We start from the raw sequence: 14,604 nt of genomic DNA on the forward strand, positions 1-14,604 counted from the left end.
TGCACCGGGCTACTCACACTACCGCCAGGCTCTACTACCAAGCTCTGATACCAGTTGTGAGGACACAACGGAAGTTGAGAGGGTGAGAGGGAGCTTGAGAGACACAAGTTTTGGTGGGTACAGAACACCCTAATCTTCTATTTCATCCATATATATATGTGTTTGAGTATTGCACATAACCGGGGTTAAGATACAGTGGCCTTTAACCCCCACAAGAAACTCCACAAAAAAAGTGGCTATAGTAGATAGAGGTAGCATACTTTTGAAATCATAGGCTAAAAAATTAACAGTGTCTCCAAATATGGTTGTAGCTTTAGTAGTTCCTTCTCCACACATAGGCAACAATGCACTAGTTTGTCTAGCAAAGAGGTAGATATAGCTCTGATGGTGATGGTTGTCATGCCAATTTCTCTCCTTTCCAAATTACGAGCACCCCCTTGAAATGGCAGCTTCTCTTACAAAAAAATGTCGACCAATGTTGGATGTCAACAAAGCGAGGTTTTCACCATTAATAATCAATGGGAGTGAAGGGCAGAGGGGGATCATCAAGTGCTTTGCTTTGATACCACTTGTTTGACTGTGGAAGCAAGAATGTAGATAGCCTTGAAGTAGTTATGAAGTAGATTAGATAGGATAGAATGAAGTGACAACTAGTCACATCAAAAGATACACGAGTACAAAGACATATAGTAGCATACCCATGTCACATGGTGTGTGCTACTAATCATAAAAATTGATGGGGGGGAAACCCCTCCACCAAGAGTAAAAAGTGCCTTAGCCTAGGTCCTACATGATAACCCGATACTGAAGTAACACATATGTGTCTGCATCCAATGGGAATGTACTTTGTAGAAGCCTTAATGTGAGTAACATCCCTAGCATCACAAATTTTGATGTGGGTTACACATCATTTGCATGGTTACGCATGTGTTAAAAAATATACATCGATGGGCTCCCACCATATGTGTATGTATCCGATGGGTATGACAATGTGTATATATTTGATGGTTGTGATAATGTACATATGCCTTAATGTGAGTAATAATCATATTCTCACAAAGTTTAATGTGGATCATGTACCATTTGCATGGTTTTGCATCATGCATGCTTTCTTGTTTTTCACCATGTATATGCATGTGTTTAACAATATGCATCATTGGGCTTCTACCAAACGTGTATGTATATGCTAGGTATTATGCTTTTAGGTGCTTAAATAAGACTAGTATCCATGTGCTCACAAGTATTTATGTGGATTAGATATCATTTGCAAGGCTAGGCATGCATATTTTCTTGTTTTCACATATATCATACATAAGTATAAAGAAATATCCATTGGTAGAGCAGCATGGAGTAGGATAGTATACAAGACCTAGTGAACATGCATCATGAACTAGCTACCATGATATACAAGATGAGGGAATGAACAACATGATGGATGCAATTTTCAAAGGCACATCCAATCATGTGCAGTAATGTTTGAGTTAGAGAGCACGATGAGGGACTGGCAATCAATAGCCCTATATAAAGGTGCACCTATTTCAAAGCTTTGAGTTAACTTTCGATCCTAAATTAAAAAAAAAACATATGGAATGCTTAAACACGTATGTCACCTTTATTGAGGTGAGCATGAGTGCTTTGGAATTCTAATTTAGCATTCTAGAATCATCTTCCATTTTACGTACAAGTGCTTTTGTAATCTAATTTACCAAACCATTTTAATCATACTTTCAACATAAAGTGCTTTTTGATTTGTTATAGTTTGCTTCAAATACCATGCCTAAATGAAGGGATGAAGCAAATAAGATGTTAACGAGTGTTGGCATGAACTATAATGCAATCCATGCTTGAACTATAATGCAATCCATGCTTGTCCTAATGATGATTGCATTCTCTTTCACTCTCAATATAGGGGTTTGGTTTGCTTTCTAGATTGTGGGCAACATCGTTATAGGTAGTACTTCCAAGGTGAGCCTATACCAATGAAGGTCTTGAGACACTTTTTGATGCCATAATGTAACTTTTTTGTTTTAAAAATTCAAGAAATGTCTTCATATATCGCCATTGACAACAAGTAAAATCTACAAGGGGCTGTTAAAAATGGTTTAAATTGCACCATTGACTAAGGTCTAAAGAGGACCCTAAAAGAGGACATGGAGAAACCCTAACTCTAACCCTAGCCCCAAAGGGTAAAGTTGTATATAACGCCATTTGTCTTTATTTTTCAATAAAGTTGCATATTGTAAGTTCTTATGGTGTCCTCTCTACCTCTCTCCCCCTATCCACTTTTACATTCATTTCAATAGAATTATATATTGTAGGTTCCTGTGGTGTGCTCTCTCACTCACTCTCTCCCTCTCCACTTTCACATTCATTTCAATGTATGCTACTAACATGATGCATGTCGATGTTTGTAGCATATTTTATGTGCATGTAGTATGGTTTATGGTGAAATGGGGCCCTTGGCCATTTGGAAGAGTCAAGGCATTGAGAAGTCACACTAGCAAAGGCAACCTAGTGGTCTCACCCCTTGGGTTTCAGCCATCCTATGTAAATATAAGCCATGGGCTCAATAAAAGGTGCTTTCAAATAACAAATTCTTACAAATACATACTTACAAAAGGGTTTTGCGATTGGGATATTGGAAAAATCATAATTTTGTATAGAAAAAGGTGTCATTTTAAAGGCTTAAGATCTACAAATAAGGGGTTTTAAATAGTTCTTGAGCACACATGATATATAGGGTTTTCAAGTAGTCATACCATTGAGTATCACTTAAGCATGGACCCATATTCCTTGAAATCCATACCCAAAATCTTTATTCCTAGATTCTAAGACCCGTGATCATGGATACCAAGGAGCACTTTTTATTACATGTGAAATAGTTTGGAACCATATGTGTGATACAATTTTTGTCATTCGATAGTCTAGATGGGATTGGCGAATGGATCGGATTACACTTTTGACTAATATAGGATGATATAGGAAGAAATAGAATAAAGAAAATATAATTTATGGTTTATATGGGAGAGTACTTTTCAAAAGTACAAGTTTTCCTACCCTAGCAAAGTTCTATGATGCATGGATTTGTACATTAATAGCTTTGATATAATTTCTTCAAGAATGGAGTCAAATCTAGTATAGGTTAGGTCTTTATCTATGTGGTAAATTCGAAAAGGCTACACAAACATGTACCCAAATACATATTTGCAAAATTTAGAACAAGTTTTTTACTCTAAATACTGTTTACTTTATTCATCATAGGGAATATATATTCTTTCAATAGCTTTGGGCTCTCAATGTACCCATTGATGCCCTTGTCTCATTCTACATTGCAATCAAAGTGCTTGGCCCCCAATAGATGCCTTCCAAGTAGCATTGTTTAGATCTTTGTCACAAGATGAGCTACTTTTACAATTCTAGATGTCTTTACCTTCTCAATCTTCATAAATTGATTCAAACATCTCATTTATAGGCAAGCTGGTCTTGAGTTCAAGGAAGGGTGATAGCGTTCACTGAATGAAGGACAAGTATTATCCTCCTCTAGGCCTTTTTAGCCCTTGCCTTGACGTAGTCCAAACTAAATGCTTGTTTCCCATGTTTACTTCTTTTCTTGCTCTTTAGCTTTTCTCTCCTTAGATCAATATCTTCTGAATGATTTGGTAACTTATGTCATTCAATAGGTCAAAATTTCCCACTTTAAACAAACTTCTACACACAAGGCTAGCCAAAACTCCTAACAAGCTCTTTCATCATAGGTATCCAACATCATCAAGTCCTTTGTACCATCCATATGGCTTTGGATTGCATTAGGTGCAACATTCTTAATATATTTCGTTTCCAACCTATAGCTTTCTAGCAAATCACATCAATCGCTGAATCAAATTCTGAGTCAATATTTTCACACTCCCCACCTCCCATGTAGAGAGGGAGGGAAGTCAAGTTTTTCATGCACACTCTTCAGCTCATGCACTGACCTCACCAGAAGCTTTCTCTTATCCTCTATCATAAGTGTTGAGGTAAGATATGCCTTATTTTGTGTCCATCACCGATACATTCTGATGAATGTTTTCAAGGCCATTAAAACTTATAAAGGATTTCAATGTCATAAAAACGACCATGGGAATCCTTAACAACCGAACAGAGCTGGATTCCATGAAAAAAATGATCTTACAAATAATAATCTTTTTGTTCTCATAGTATTGAAAGCACCCCACAACACATCATTGTTAATCCTGAGCATTAAATTGATGCAGCATTGTCATTTAACACAATTGTAATCTAGCCACACTTCCAAGAAATGAACCTTCTCTTTTTTACCATGCCATCAACCCCCCACACAAGCTACCCATGACCTTAAAGTGAAGGAACTTTGTGGCCATCAACTTTTTGCTGAACAATTTAATTGATATGACACTAGAATTGCAACAACCACACATGCTTTAGGAAATGAGATTTACCTTCTCTACCATGCAACCAAACTGCCTAATTGACATACACAAACTACACAACATATTTTTGTGAAGGACTCTTGCAACCATAAATGAGATAGTGAAACTTACTTTCTTCTCCTATTAGCCCATTTCTAGCAACATCTTTGGCTCGTTTCACTCCCCTCCAACCTTTTCTTATGATTCACATCTACGAGCTCCTCATCTTGCAACTCCAATATCTTAAACTAATAGAGGGGGTTCCTCCACTTTATCAATATTTTTTTAGGAGTGCCACTCTTGACTTCATGGCTCTTACCCTTAGATGTAGCCTATAACTCAATGTTGCATTCTACGCTTTGCAAGGCATATATCCTCTAAGAAACCTCCTCTCATCAGAAGCTAACTCTCCTCCCTTAGTTCACCAACGCATCTGACCCAAAACCTAGAAGAAACAAAAGAAAAAGAAACTATTTATTGCTTGTCATCGCTCGACGGTTGGTCTAGCTCTCCATTAGTTCTACATGCAATGTCTTCGCCTGGCCATAAGCATTGTCATCATTACACCAAATTTGTTATTCATAGGCTTTGGTGCACTTCAATCATCTCTTACCACTCTTTTCTATTGCTTTGTCCTTGTGGTCAAAATCAATTTTCTCTCCTTATCCTTTTCTTCTTTCATATTTTCCCCTTCTTTTTGAAACTATTAAACTAGTTTCTAGTGAAATGCTAGCCTTACTTACAAGCATTGAAGAGAAAACTTTGCTAGGGTCAATAAAAATACAACCAATGGGTTAGTAGAGCATGTGGTGATTGCATGCTTGCATGGTTTATATTTGATGAAACTTCGTCTCCCCTTATTTAATGTATAGATGATAGCTTCATGTGAAACTTCACAACCCGCCCAATTTTTTTTTGTCGGGCCATTGGTTTTGATTGACAACATTTGTGTGCTAGAGCAAAGGGCGGGCTAGGGCTCTTGTTGAGTAGGCCTGCGAGGTGGCGCTCAAAATTCGCCGTCTTTCTTTGAGAAATAAGAAAGGTCAAAGACTTTTTCAGCCTGCCGTCGTCGCCTTGGGTGAGGGTTGAGTCTACCTTGGACCCTTGGGCGGGAGTAGTGTCAACTAATGTGCCCTCTTCTCCTGTGTTTTCTTCTTCCTCCTCCTCTTATTCCCTTCTTGCTTGCTTTCCCCTTCCTTCTCTTTCCGCCTTTTGATCCCCTCCTTTCCATGGATTTGCCTCTTGCAAGCACTTCCCCCTCCCCGCCGTCGCTAACGTAGTTGCTGAGCCCCAGCAGCCCGCCGCTCCTGCTCCAGCAGACGACTTGACCACGATCTTTAGAGTAAGGCCCCTTGCACTTTTTGCGTTTCCATCGCTTCTCTTGGAGTGCGTCTGATCAGTAACGAATGCTAGCTCAGGACATTTTGATTCTTTGAAAAGTCGAAAATTTTATTTCCAAGATAGCTGTGCTTGTTCTGTGTAGACTTTCGCGCAATATCTTGTGCAGTGGAGGAACTGTTGTTAGAGAGATCCATCGTGTACACGTGTTAAACTAAGAAATTTGGAACACGACCTTAATGAATACGTGAAATGCATGAGCGGCGCTTTAATGCTATCCCATAAGTGACCTTTTCCACAAGTCGGCTCATCAATTCATGTTCTCTAACTATTATATAATGATATGAAACCTGCTTTCTTTTCATTTTGTAGAATTCTCTAGAGAGACCCATTTTTGTTCCACCTTGGGTTCTATCTCATCCAAACCTTTCCTTGTTCATGGCTTTGCCAAGCTCTTATTGTCCATTTCACTCTCCTCAAACAACCTTTTCTTATGATTCACACATAGATCCTCATCTTGAAGCCCCAAGCTCTCAGACTAAAGGAAAATGTGTTGTTCCACTTTAATAGGCTTTCTTTAGGTGTTGTTCCACTTTAATAGGCTTTCTTTAGGTGTGCACCATTCTTGAGTCATTTCTTTAGGTGTGCGTCACTCTTGACTTCATTCTTTACATGCACCACTCGACTTCATGGATTTCAACTTCAGATGCCATCCGTAACTTGACGTTTCTCTTACTCTTTGCACGAGTATCAATCCTCCAAGAAGACTCCTTCTTGACACTCCCTCACTTTTGCACTCCATCTATTATATGATTGTTCCAACCTGCTCATGTCTAGTATTTCACAAGATTATGGAGCAATTTGCACTTTCTTTCTTACCAATCTGTACATGTCACCCTCTATAGGACCTTATACCTCCATAACATTCTCCTTGCCTTAAGCTTTGTCATCACCATTATATACTATCTCTTTGCTAGACACACCAACTTTCTCCTTGATAGGATTTGGAAATCGACGCACTTGAGCCCTCATTGTCACCCTCTTCGTTCGTTTCTTCTTTCATTTCCCCCCTTCTTTTGAAGCATACCATAATGATAGCATCCATGAGAATGATCCATATATTCATTGGCATGGTCCCAAAGGATCCATGCCATTTTAGTACATTGTTCAATATTCCCAAACAAATTCATTAGGTGTTCCACAACACCATGCAATTAACTAGGAGCCTTGGAAAAATTACCCAAATGGAACATTCATGAAACAACAACTAATCAATGTTCAGATAGTTTATACTCATAGGCAAGCCAGCCCTTGAGGTCAAGGAAGGGTGATAGCGTTCAGATGAAGGTCAAGTATTATCCTCCTTTGGGCCTTTTTGGCCATTGGCTTGATGTAGTCCAAACTAAATGCTTGTTTCCCATGTTTATTTCTTTTCTCGCTCTTTAGCTTTTCTCTCCTATAAATATCTTCTGAATGATTTGGTAACTTATGTCATTCAATAGGTCAAAATTTTCAACTTTAGACAAACTTTTACACATAAGGCCAGTTCAAACTCCTAACAGGCTCTTTCATCATATGTATCTAACATCATCAAGTCCTTTGTACCATCCACATGGCTTTGGATTGCATTAATATATTTCATTTCCAACCTATAGCTTTTTATGCAAATCACATCAATCGCTCAATCAAATGCTGAGTCAATAATTTTACACTCTGCACCTCCCGTGTAGAGAGGGAGGGAAGTCAAGTTATTCCTTCGCACTCTTCGGCTCATGCATTGACCTCACCAGAAGCTTCCTCTTCACCTATAATTTGATCCTCTATCGTAAGTGTTGAGGTAAGACATGCCTTATTTTGTGTCCATCACTGATACATTTTGATGAATGTTTTCAAGGCCATTAAAAAAGAAAACTTATGAAGGATTTCAATGTCATAAAAACGACCATGGGAGTCCTTAACAACCGAACAAAGTTGGATTCCATGAGAAAAAAGGATCTAAAAGACAACTTACAAATAATAATCTTTTTTTTCTCTTAGTATTGAAAGCACCCCACAACACATCATTGTTAATCCTGAGCACTAAATTGATGCAACTTTGTCATTTAATGCAATTGCGATAGCCACACTTCCAAGAAATGAACCTTGTCTTCTCTACCATGCCATTACCCCTCACACAGGCTACCCATGACCTTAGAGTGAAGGAACTTTGTGGCTATCAACTTTTTGCTGAAGAATTAAATTGATATGACACTAAATTGCAACAACCACACATGCTTTAGGAAATGAGCTTTACCTTCTCAACCATGCCTCCCCATCTCGCAACTCCAATATCTTAGACTAATAGAGGGGTTTCTTCCACTTTATCAAGTTTTTTTGAGGAGTGCCACTCTTGACTTCATGGCTCTTACCCTTACATGTAGCCTATAACTCAATGTTGCATTCTAGACTTTGCAAGGCATATATCTCATTAGAAGCTAACTCTCCTCCCTTAGTTTCTCACTTCCTTAGTCCTCCATAACATGCAATGTCTTCGCCTTGCCATAAGCATTGTCATAATTATTATGAACCGTCTCTTTGCTAGACACACCAACTTCCTTCTTCATAGGTTTTGGCACACTTCAATCATCTCTTACCACTCTGTTCTATTGCTTTGTCCTTGTGGTCAACATCAATTTTCCCTTCTTATCCTTTTCTTCTTTCATATTTTCCCCTTCTTTTAGAGACTATTATAGTATTTTCTAGTGAAATGCTAGCCTTACTTACAAGCATTGTGTCTAGAAGAGAAAACTTTGCTAGGGTCAATAAAAATACAACCAATGGGTTAATAGAGGATGTGGCAATTGCATGCTTTCATGGTTGATATTAGACGAGGTGGTTGACTCAATTAGTTGAACCTCTTAGTGGTTTGTGGGTCCTTCATTTGGGGCAAGAACATCTCTATAACTTTCAACTAGTTTCATGCTCCATCGCCCATGACTCTCACTTCGTTTCTATCTTGTAATAGCTCAAAGCTGATGTAAGTACCACACATATAGTTTACCATGCCGCCCTCCACACAAGAGTTGTATGTTTGAGGAGGATTATCTCTCTACGAATTTCATCTTCTGAACCAATTTTGGTCTGACATTTGATATGAGAGTCGAGCTAATGGATGCTACACATGAAGGGGCGACTAACTCACAAAGTTCATGGCTCTAACTTTCCTTCATGGTAGCTCAGACTTTGTCTCTATCAAGTGGGAAAGGGCTTTTGGTTAGTTGCCACTAGATTTGAGAAAAAATTAGGCAAGAACAAGACAGCTGACAAGAGCTCACCTTGGGAAGCAAAGAATGAGAAGGCTCTTCGAATTCTTGGTAGAGCTCTTGGAAGTAAGCATTACCACCATATCGACTTGACAAAGTTTACAAGTGACAAATATATCACAGTCGCGACTTTGTTTTGTCTAGAATTAAAAATCCAAAGGCACAATCAAGAAAGAGTTCTTTGCCTTAAAGATGTCTAAGAATATCTCTCTTTGGTGAATGCTTGAGTAAGCTTCATCCGCCCATTTTGCTCACCAATTTCATGATGGGGTCATGCTTTACCCACTCCCATTCATCAATGACGAAGGGTCCTCCATTAAGTACACATATAGGACCAAAAGGGCAACTATAGGCTCTTGCTAGAACGGTCTTCAAACCCTCAAAGATAGGGACATGCATAGCTATTGAGTGCACATATCACAAGGGCAACCATATAGACTAGGTGAAAGTTTGCATTTGGCACAAGTAGGGTCCTCAAGAGGGCAAGTATACCTATTGTGTACACACATGTAGGACCACAAGGGCAACCATAAGCTCTTGCTGAAATCAACCTAGAAGCTTAGAAGGTTGGTGTCTCCAAGTTTTAAAACCTTGACTAAGAAGAATCACGAGCTTATTGTCTATAAACTAGGTGACAAAACTTCAAGAACTTGTGTGGTCTTTGAATATGAATGTGTTGGGATCATAAGGTGTGATTGCTTGTGCTGTTAAGACACTAAAAGGTTTTGGCCTACCTTCCAATCACTGTTGTGCGCCTAGTCGCGTTTGTGGATTTAGCATATAGACTACCATTAATTTAACTTGAAGTTATACTATTTTGCAAGACATACTAAAAGCTTAATTTGATCCTATATTTGTGCTATGTGAGGGTTAAGCATGTGCTCTCTCTCTCTCTCTCTCACACACACACACACACATCCTTTGCCTCTCCAACCCCCTTCCTTGAGTCTCTTTGTGCTACTTCCCTAGTGCTCTCCCTTTGTACCATTTCTCTTTGTGTTGTTTTCATGTGTTCTCCCACTTTTCTGGTGGGGCTTCTTTGCTCTCTCTCTCTCTCTCTCTCTCTCTCTCTCTCTCTATTATATATATCCTGCTTATGTATGTATATACATACATATGAATATACATATACATTAACATACATACATATGCGTGCACCTAAGTGCGTGAGCAGATAATGGATGCATATATGGTATTTAAAGGCTTTTCAATATTTAAGGACAGGTTTAGACGTGGTAACAAATTTTTACTTTTGGGAGCATTGTCACCGTTGTCTGCATGCAGATAGGGTGAACTTCGTTTCCCATGATTTAATGCGAGAGTATAGACAATAGCTTCATGTGAAACTTCGCCACCTGCCAAAACTTTTTGTTGGTTCAGTGGTTTTGATCGACAACATTTGTGTGCTAGAAGAGCAAAGGGCGTGCTAGGGCTGTAGCTGAGGAGGCTTGGGAGTTGGCGCTCAGAATCCGTCGCCGGGCTTTGGGAAACAAGAATGGTGGAAGAGGTTTGGAGCCTCGTCCAACGCCTTGGGTGAGGTGGAGTCTCCCGTGGACGCTTGGGTGGGGAGTAGTGTGAACGAAGGCGAATGATGACAAACAATGCATGGGAGCAGTGGCTCTCTCCCATTCTGTGTAATGATGATCCACGACCTGGTGCCAGGCAAGTGCAAAAGCTATGTACTACAACAGACTACGAGGCTGAATGCAACAAGACAGCAGGTACTAGGAAGTGGGAGTCGGCGAACTTGAAAGTTGGAAGGGGACGAGACTCGAAAGGAGGTGAGGGGGAGACCGTAAACAAAGTAATGCTGGCAAGCGCACAGAATTTAGAAAATGCCTACTCACGAGACTCTGCAGTCACTACTCTCTCAGATCTCTCTCTCTCTCTCTCTCACAAACGATTGCACGGCAACCCTTCAATTCTGTTCCAGCAGCCCCTCACAGCCGCCCACGTGAAACGTCGGCCTCTTTCTGAGCTGGTTTTCCTTCTGCCTCTTTTCTTTTGCACCACTTTTGCTCCTCCTTGCTGCTGCTGTACCTTTTGCGCCTGCGCCTCCAAGCTGCCCTCCTCTTACGTACTAAAAGCTGGCGCTCGTATATATCTATAATCGACCACTTTCATTCTGCTCCAGCGGTACTCATCTGCTTCCCCCAGCGTTGCACATTGAATTCGGCGCAGGCAAACCTTTCGCCAGCTGATCCGTTCCTTGTTGGGTGCGCTTATTGTAAGTCCGCGGGATAAAAGAGCGGCGCCTCCCCGATGGTGAGCCTCTGAAGATTTCTTCACAGAAGAAACCCGTAGAACAGAAGGTACAACACAACTAGAGGACACACAAGATTACGCTTATGTTACATATTTCCTGAGAATTGCTGCCATCCAGAATAACCCTTGAGCCCACACAGTGATCCAGAAAAAGCTGTCCAAAGAGAAGGATGCTTCACCACAAAACAAAGGCAAAACAGGGAGAGACAAAATGCGCGTTCACATCAGCAGAATTTGCCGCCGTAAGATGAAAAAGCTCCCGTTTCTTATTCCCTTCCCAAGTGGGCACAGAAGAATCTCATTCTTCGTCGCTGTGACCATACATGAAGAATCTCATTCTTCGTTGACGTGACCATGTTATTTAATTTACAAAAATTGCGCGTAATGCGGTGTTGCTATGACAATCTCCGAGACCCCAGTCGAGATTTCGAATATCACCTTCCTCCTTTTGGGATTCTGGTCACCGTTTGTGTGTTGCAGGGTATCCCAACTGAGCAAGCTCCCAGCTTTGTCTTGGAGCAACCCGATCGTGAACTGGTTCGAATTCCTGTAGCCAGCCAGCTAGACATATGTGATCACAAACCATTATACAAGACACACATCCTAGCTACTTGGGCTTCGAATTCTACCTCCATCTTTCTAATAATTTCCCGTGCACTTGAAGCTGACACCACTATATGCCGAGCGGCAGGTTTGATGAAGCCTTCCTCAACCCCTTTGTCGAATAATGCCAGTAATGCGTTGTAATATCCATCCACATTCAGCAGTCCAACCTGCAGAGAATAAAACCATTCATAGCATAATAACTCAACATGTCGTCAAGCTTTGCATTCCTTCCAAGAACTCTATGATAAGCTTCACAAACCCAGGAACTGAAATTCAGACCGGCTTATCATGAATCCCAAGTTGACACCACGTCGTCATTTCGAGCAACTCTTCTAACGTTCCGTAGCCACCTGTAATGAGACTCGCAAAGCTTAGAAGCGTACAAGTATGTAAGGTTTGCGCAACAGGCCTTGAGCATCCAAATTCTGCGTCCTTCACCCGCTCACAATCTCCAATGGAAAACGCTGCACACCTAGATTAAGAGCACCTGGGAGGGCGATGAAGGCATCCGCCTGGCGAGCCATCTCGGCCTTGCGCTCATGCATGTCTGCAACGACCCTAAGTTCACCGACTGTCTGACCTGAAATCTGCAAAACAAAGCCATTCAAATCTATAGACTATGCATGCCCAGCTTCCACGATACCCACTTCAAAAAGCCCCATGCTGACCTCTACTCAACGCTTAGCTTATAATAAACTGAGGATATAAACATTAGCTATTCCTAGGAATATAACTACAGAAGTCCCCGAGTTATGCTTGGACTGGGTGAATGAAAACTCTTGCACTTGATTGGATGATAGGACTAACAGCTAAGCAGTGCATGCTGGCTGAAAAGATGTGGTACCAGTATTGATAGCAATTAAAAAGTCCCATCCAAGTCCTCCACGAGGAAAAAAGTCCTTGGCTTTCTATTCGGTCTACATAGCTGTACATTAAAGCTTAAAGAAAAGCTCCATAACCAAGGAACTAAAGGGACAAAAAATTTGAGCTCAGAAATGGGATAGACGCTTCAGTGGAAGCACAGGGTCACGAGTGACATGTAGAACCGCGAAATGCCAAGCAGTGCAGACCCTTATATTATACACACGGAGACTTGCGATATGGTGATTTGGTACCTCGCGAGGCATAAGGGCCTTCGGAATCACCCTGCAATTGGAAGAAGGAAAAACCATGTGGTCAGGATACCTCGCAAATAAAAAGTTTTCGTTTTAAAAACCTCAGCACTCCTCAAGGCAGCCTTAAGGTTTCCTATCACTATTGAACAGAATGATAACATGCAATTAAAGCAGGGTTCATACCCCACTACATGGCATCCGCCTTCATAAACTGTTTTCGACACCAGCCCCATGAGACCGACACTGCCACCTCCATAGATCAAATTAATTTTCCTCTCCACCTGCAACGAAAACCCTTCAGTCCTCGCTCGTTCAATATCGACAATATTACCGGCACTGCAAGCTCAAGGTAGTCAACAGCAACCTCACAGATCATTCATCCGACTAGACCATACAGGTTTCAATTAGTATAGTTTGCTATACTTTGTGTACAAGTTTTGTCAAAAGAATTATCCGTGGCACTTCGGGCGTATGCAGATCGACGCCCTTCGATCGGAGTGCATAAATAATACGAGTCGAACCTCGAACTTAATGCGAGGCGTGTGCACTGTAGATGCTACGAGGACCCAAATCGCAAATATCGGCCGCTAGATTTCGTTGTGCACTGTTGGCGAGTGTTTAAATAAACATTTACTAACAACAAACGTATGCGTCTGAGAGCAGCAACAAACTTATTCACTCTTACGCCAGATATAACATCGACACTCTTGCATGTTGGTAACAGAAAGAAGAGCGAGCAACCGTACCAGCTCCTTTCCTAGGTCCAGCGCCGCATCGCTATACACACGCTTGTTTCCGCTGCTGCTTCCGCAAAAGACACAGATCCTTCCGAACTTGGAGTTCTTTGAGTCCATAGCTTGGAACCGTGCGAGGCGCCAAGTAGCTTCATACGCGCCTGCCTGAAGTGCTTCACGGCCAACTGCTTTTATTGTGCGAGGCCATCCTTTCCAAATATGGGTGCGCGGCAGCAAGCCAGTGCAATCCGTAGCACTATCGAGGCCGCCCTTTTGCGTTTAGACCTTAGGCTCTAGCGTAGAGGTACCAAGAATTGTACCCCCGCACGTCCCCCGCAGCAGCGGAAGCATTCGCAACACACTAGTCCGGATCTATTCGTGCGGGATCTACAGGTGAGCGCGAGAGGAATCAAGCAGGCAAATCAATCAGGATCAAAAACGGAGGCAACAAGGAAATGGTGAAGGCTAATCGGGATGGAAGGGGAGGGTGCGAGGGGGAGAAGGGTCTATAGAGGCTGCAAAGCAAGCGATGGAGAGGGGGAGGAGCTGTATGTGAGGCTGAGGCGATGGAGGAGGGAAGCTTTCGAAAAGCCGAAGGTAGACTGAAAAAGATGCAAAAACAGAGTAAATCACCCGGAAAGTGCTCAACGCGGAAGAGAGAGAAACCTAGAGAGAGAAACACGAAAGTCTCTCCGCCGACCGCCGATATTTTCTGCCACCTCGGCCCCTGACGCGGACATCCACGTCACCCGTGCCAGTCCAGCGCGGCGGGAACGTCCGACGTGGCCGAAAACGGCGCGGCGCTCCACGTGGGGCG

General features: G+C 41.6%; 1 protein-coding gene across 2 annotated transcripts; it reads right to left on the reverse strand.

Annotated features, from left to right (window-relative positions):
• Positions 1 to 11,578: 11,578 nt before the first annotated feature.
• LOC147901909 (cytokinin riboside 5'-monophosphate phosphoribohydrolase LOG1-like) lies at positions 11,579 to 14,392 on the reverse strand. Of its 2 annotated transcripts, none has more exons than XM_087374558.1 (7): positions 13,800 to 14,392; positions 13,237 to 13,334; positions 13,054 to 13,084; positions 12,426 to 12,525; positions 12,218 to 12,288; positions 11,962 to 12,105; positions 11,579 to 11,879 (listed from the first exon to the last, which is right to left on the reverse strand). In XM_087374558.1, the coding sequence occupies exons 1-7, from the start codon at positions 13,905 to 13,907 to the stop codon at positions 11,793 to 11,795; spliced, it is 639 nt and encodes a 212-aa protein (XP_087230684.1). In that variant the 5' UTR covers positions 13,908 to 14,392; the 3' UTR covers positions 11,579 to 11,792. The 2 variants fall into 2 exon arrangements, with proteins under 2 accessions (XP_087230684.1, XP_087230683.1); XM_087374557.1 differs by having other exon boundaries at positions 12,411 to 12,525.
• Between the last annotated feature and the right edge of the window lie 212 nt (positions 14,393 to 14,604).

This window comes from Dipteris shenzhenensis, chromosome 5, assembly GCF_047967505.1.
Source record: "Dipteris shenzhenensis isolate YYH24624 ecotype China chromosome 5, Dip_SZ_1.0, whole genome shotgun sequence".
NCBI lineage: Eukaryota > Viridiplantae > Streptophyta > Polypodiopsida > Gleicheniales > Dipteridaceae > Dipteris > Dipteris shenzhenensis.

Excerpts from the sequence above, each read along its gene's own strand:
- LOC147901909 (XM_087374557.1), bottom strand. The coding sequence starts at position 13,907 with ATGGACTCAAAGAACTCCAAGTTCGGAAGGATCTGTGTCTTTTGCGGA. Across the intron at positions 13,085-13,236 it reads GGCGGATGCCATGTAGTGGG|GGTGATTCCGAAGGCCCTTA; the intron begins GTATGAACCCTG and ends TTCCAATTGCAG. Across the intron at positions 12,289-12,410 it reads CCCAGGTGCTCTTAATCTAG|GTGGCTACGGAACGTTAGAA; the intron begins GTGTGCAGCGTT and ends GTCTCATTACAG.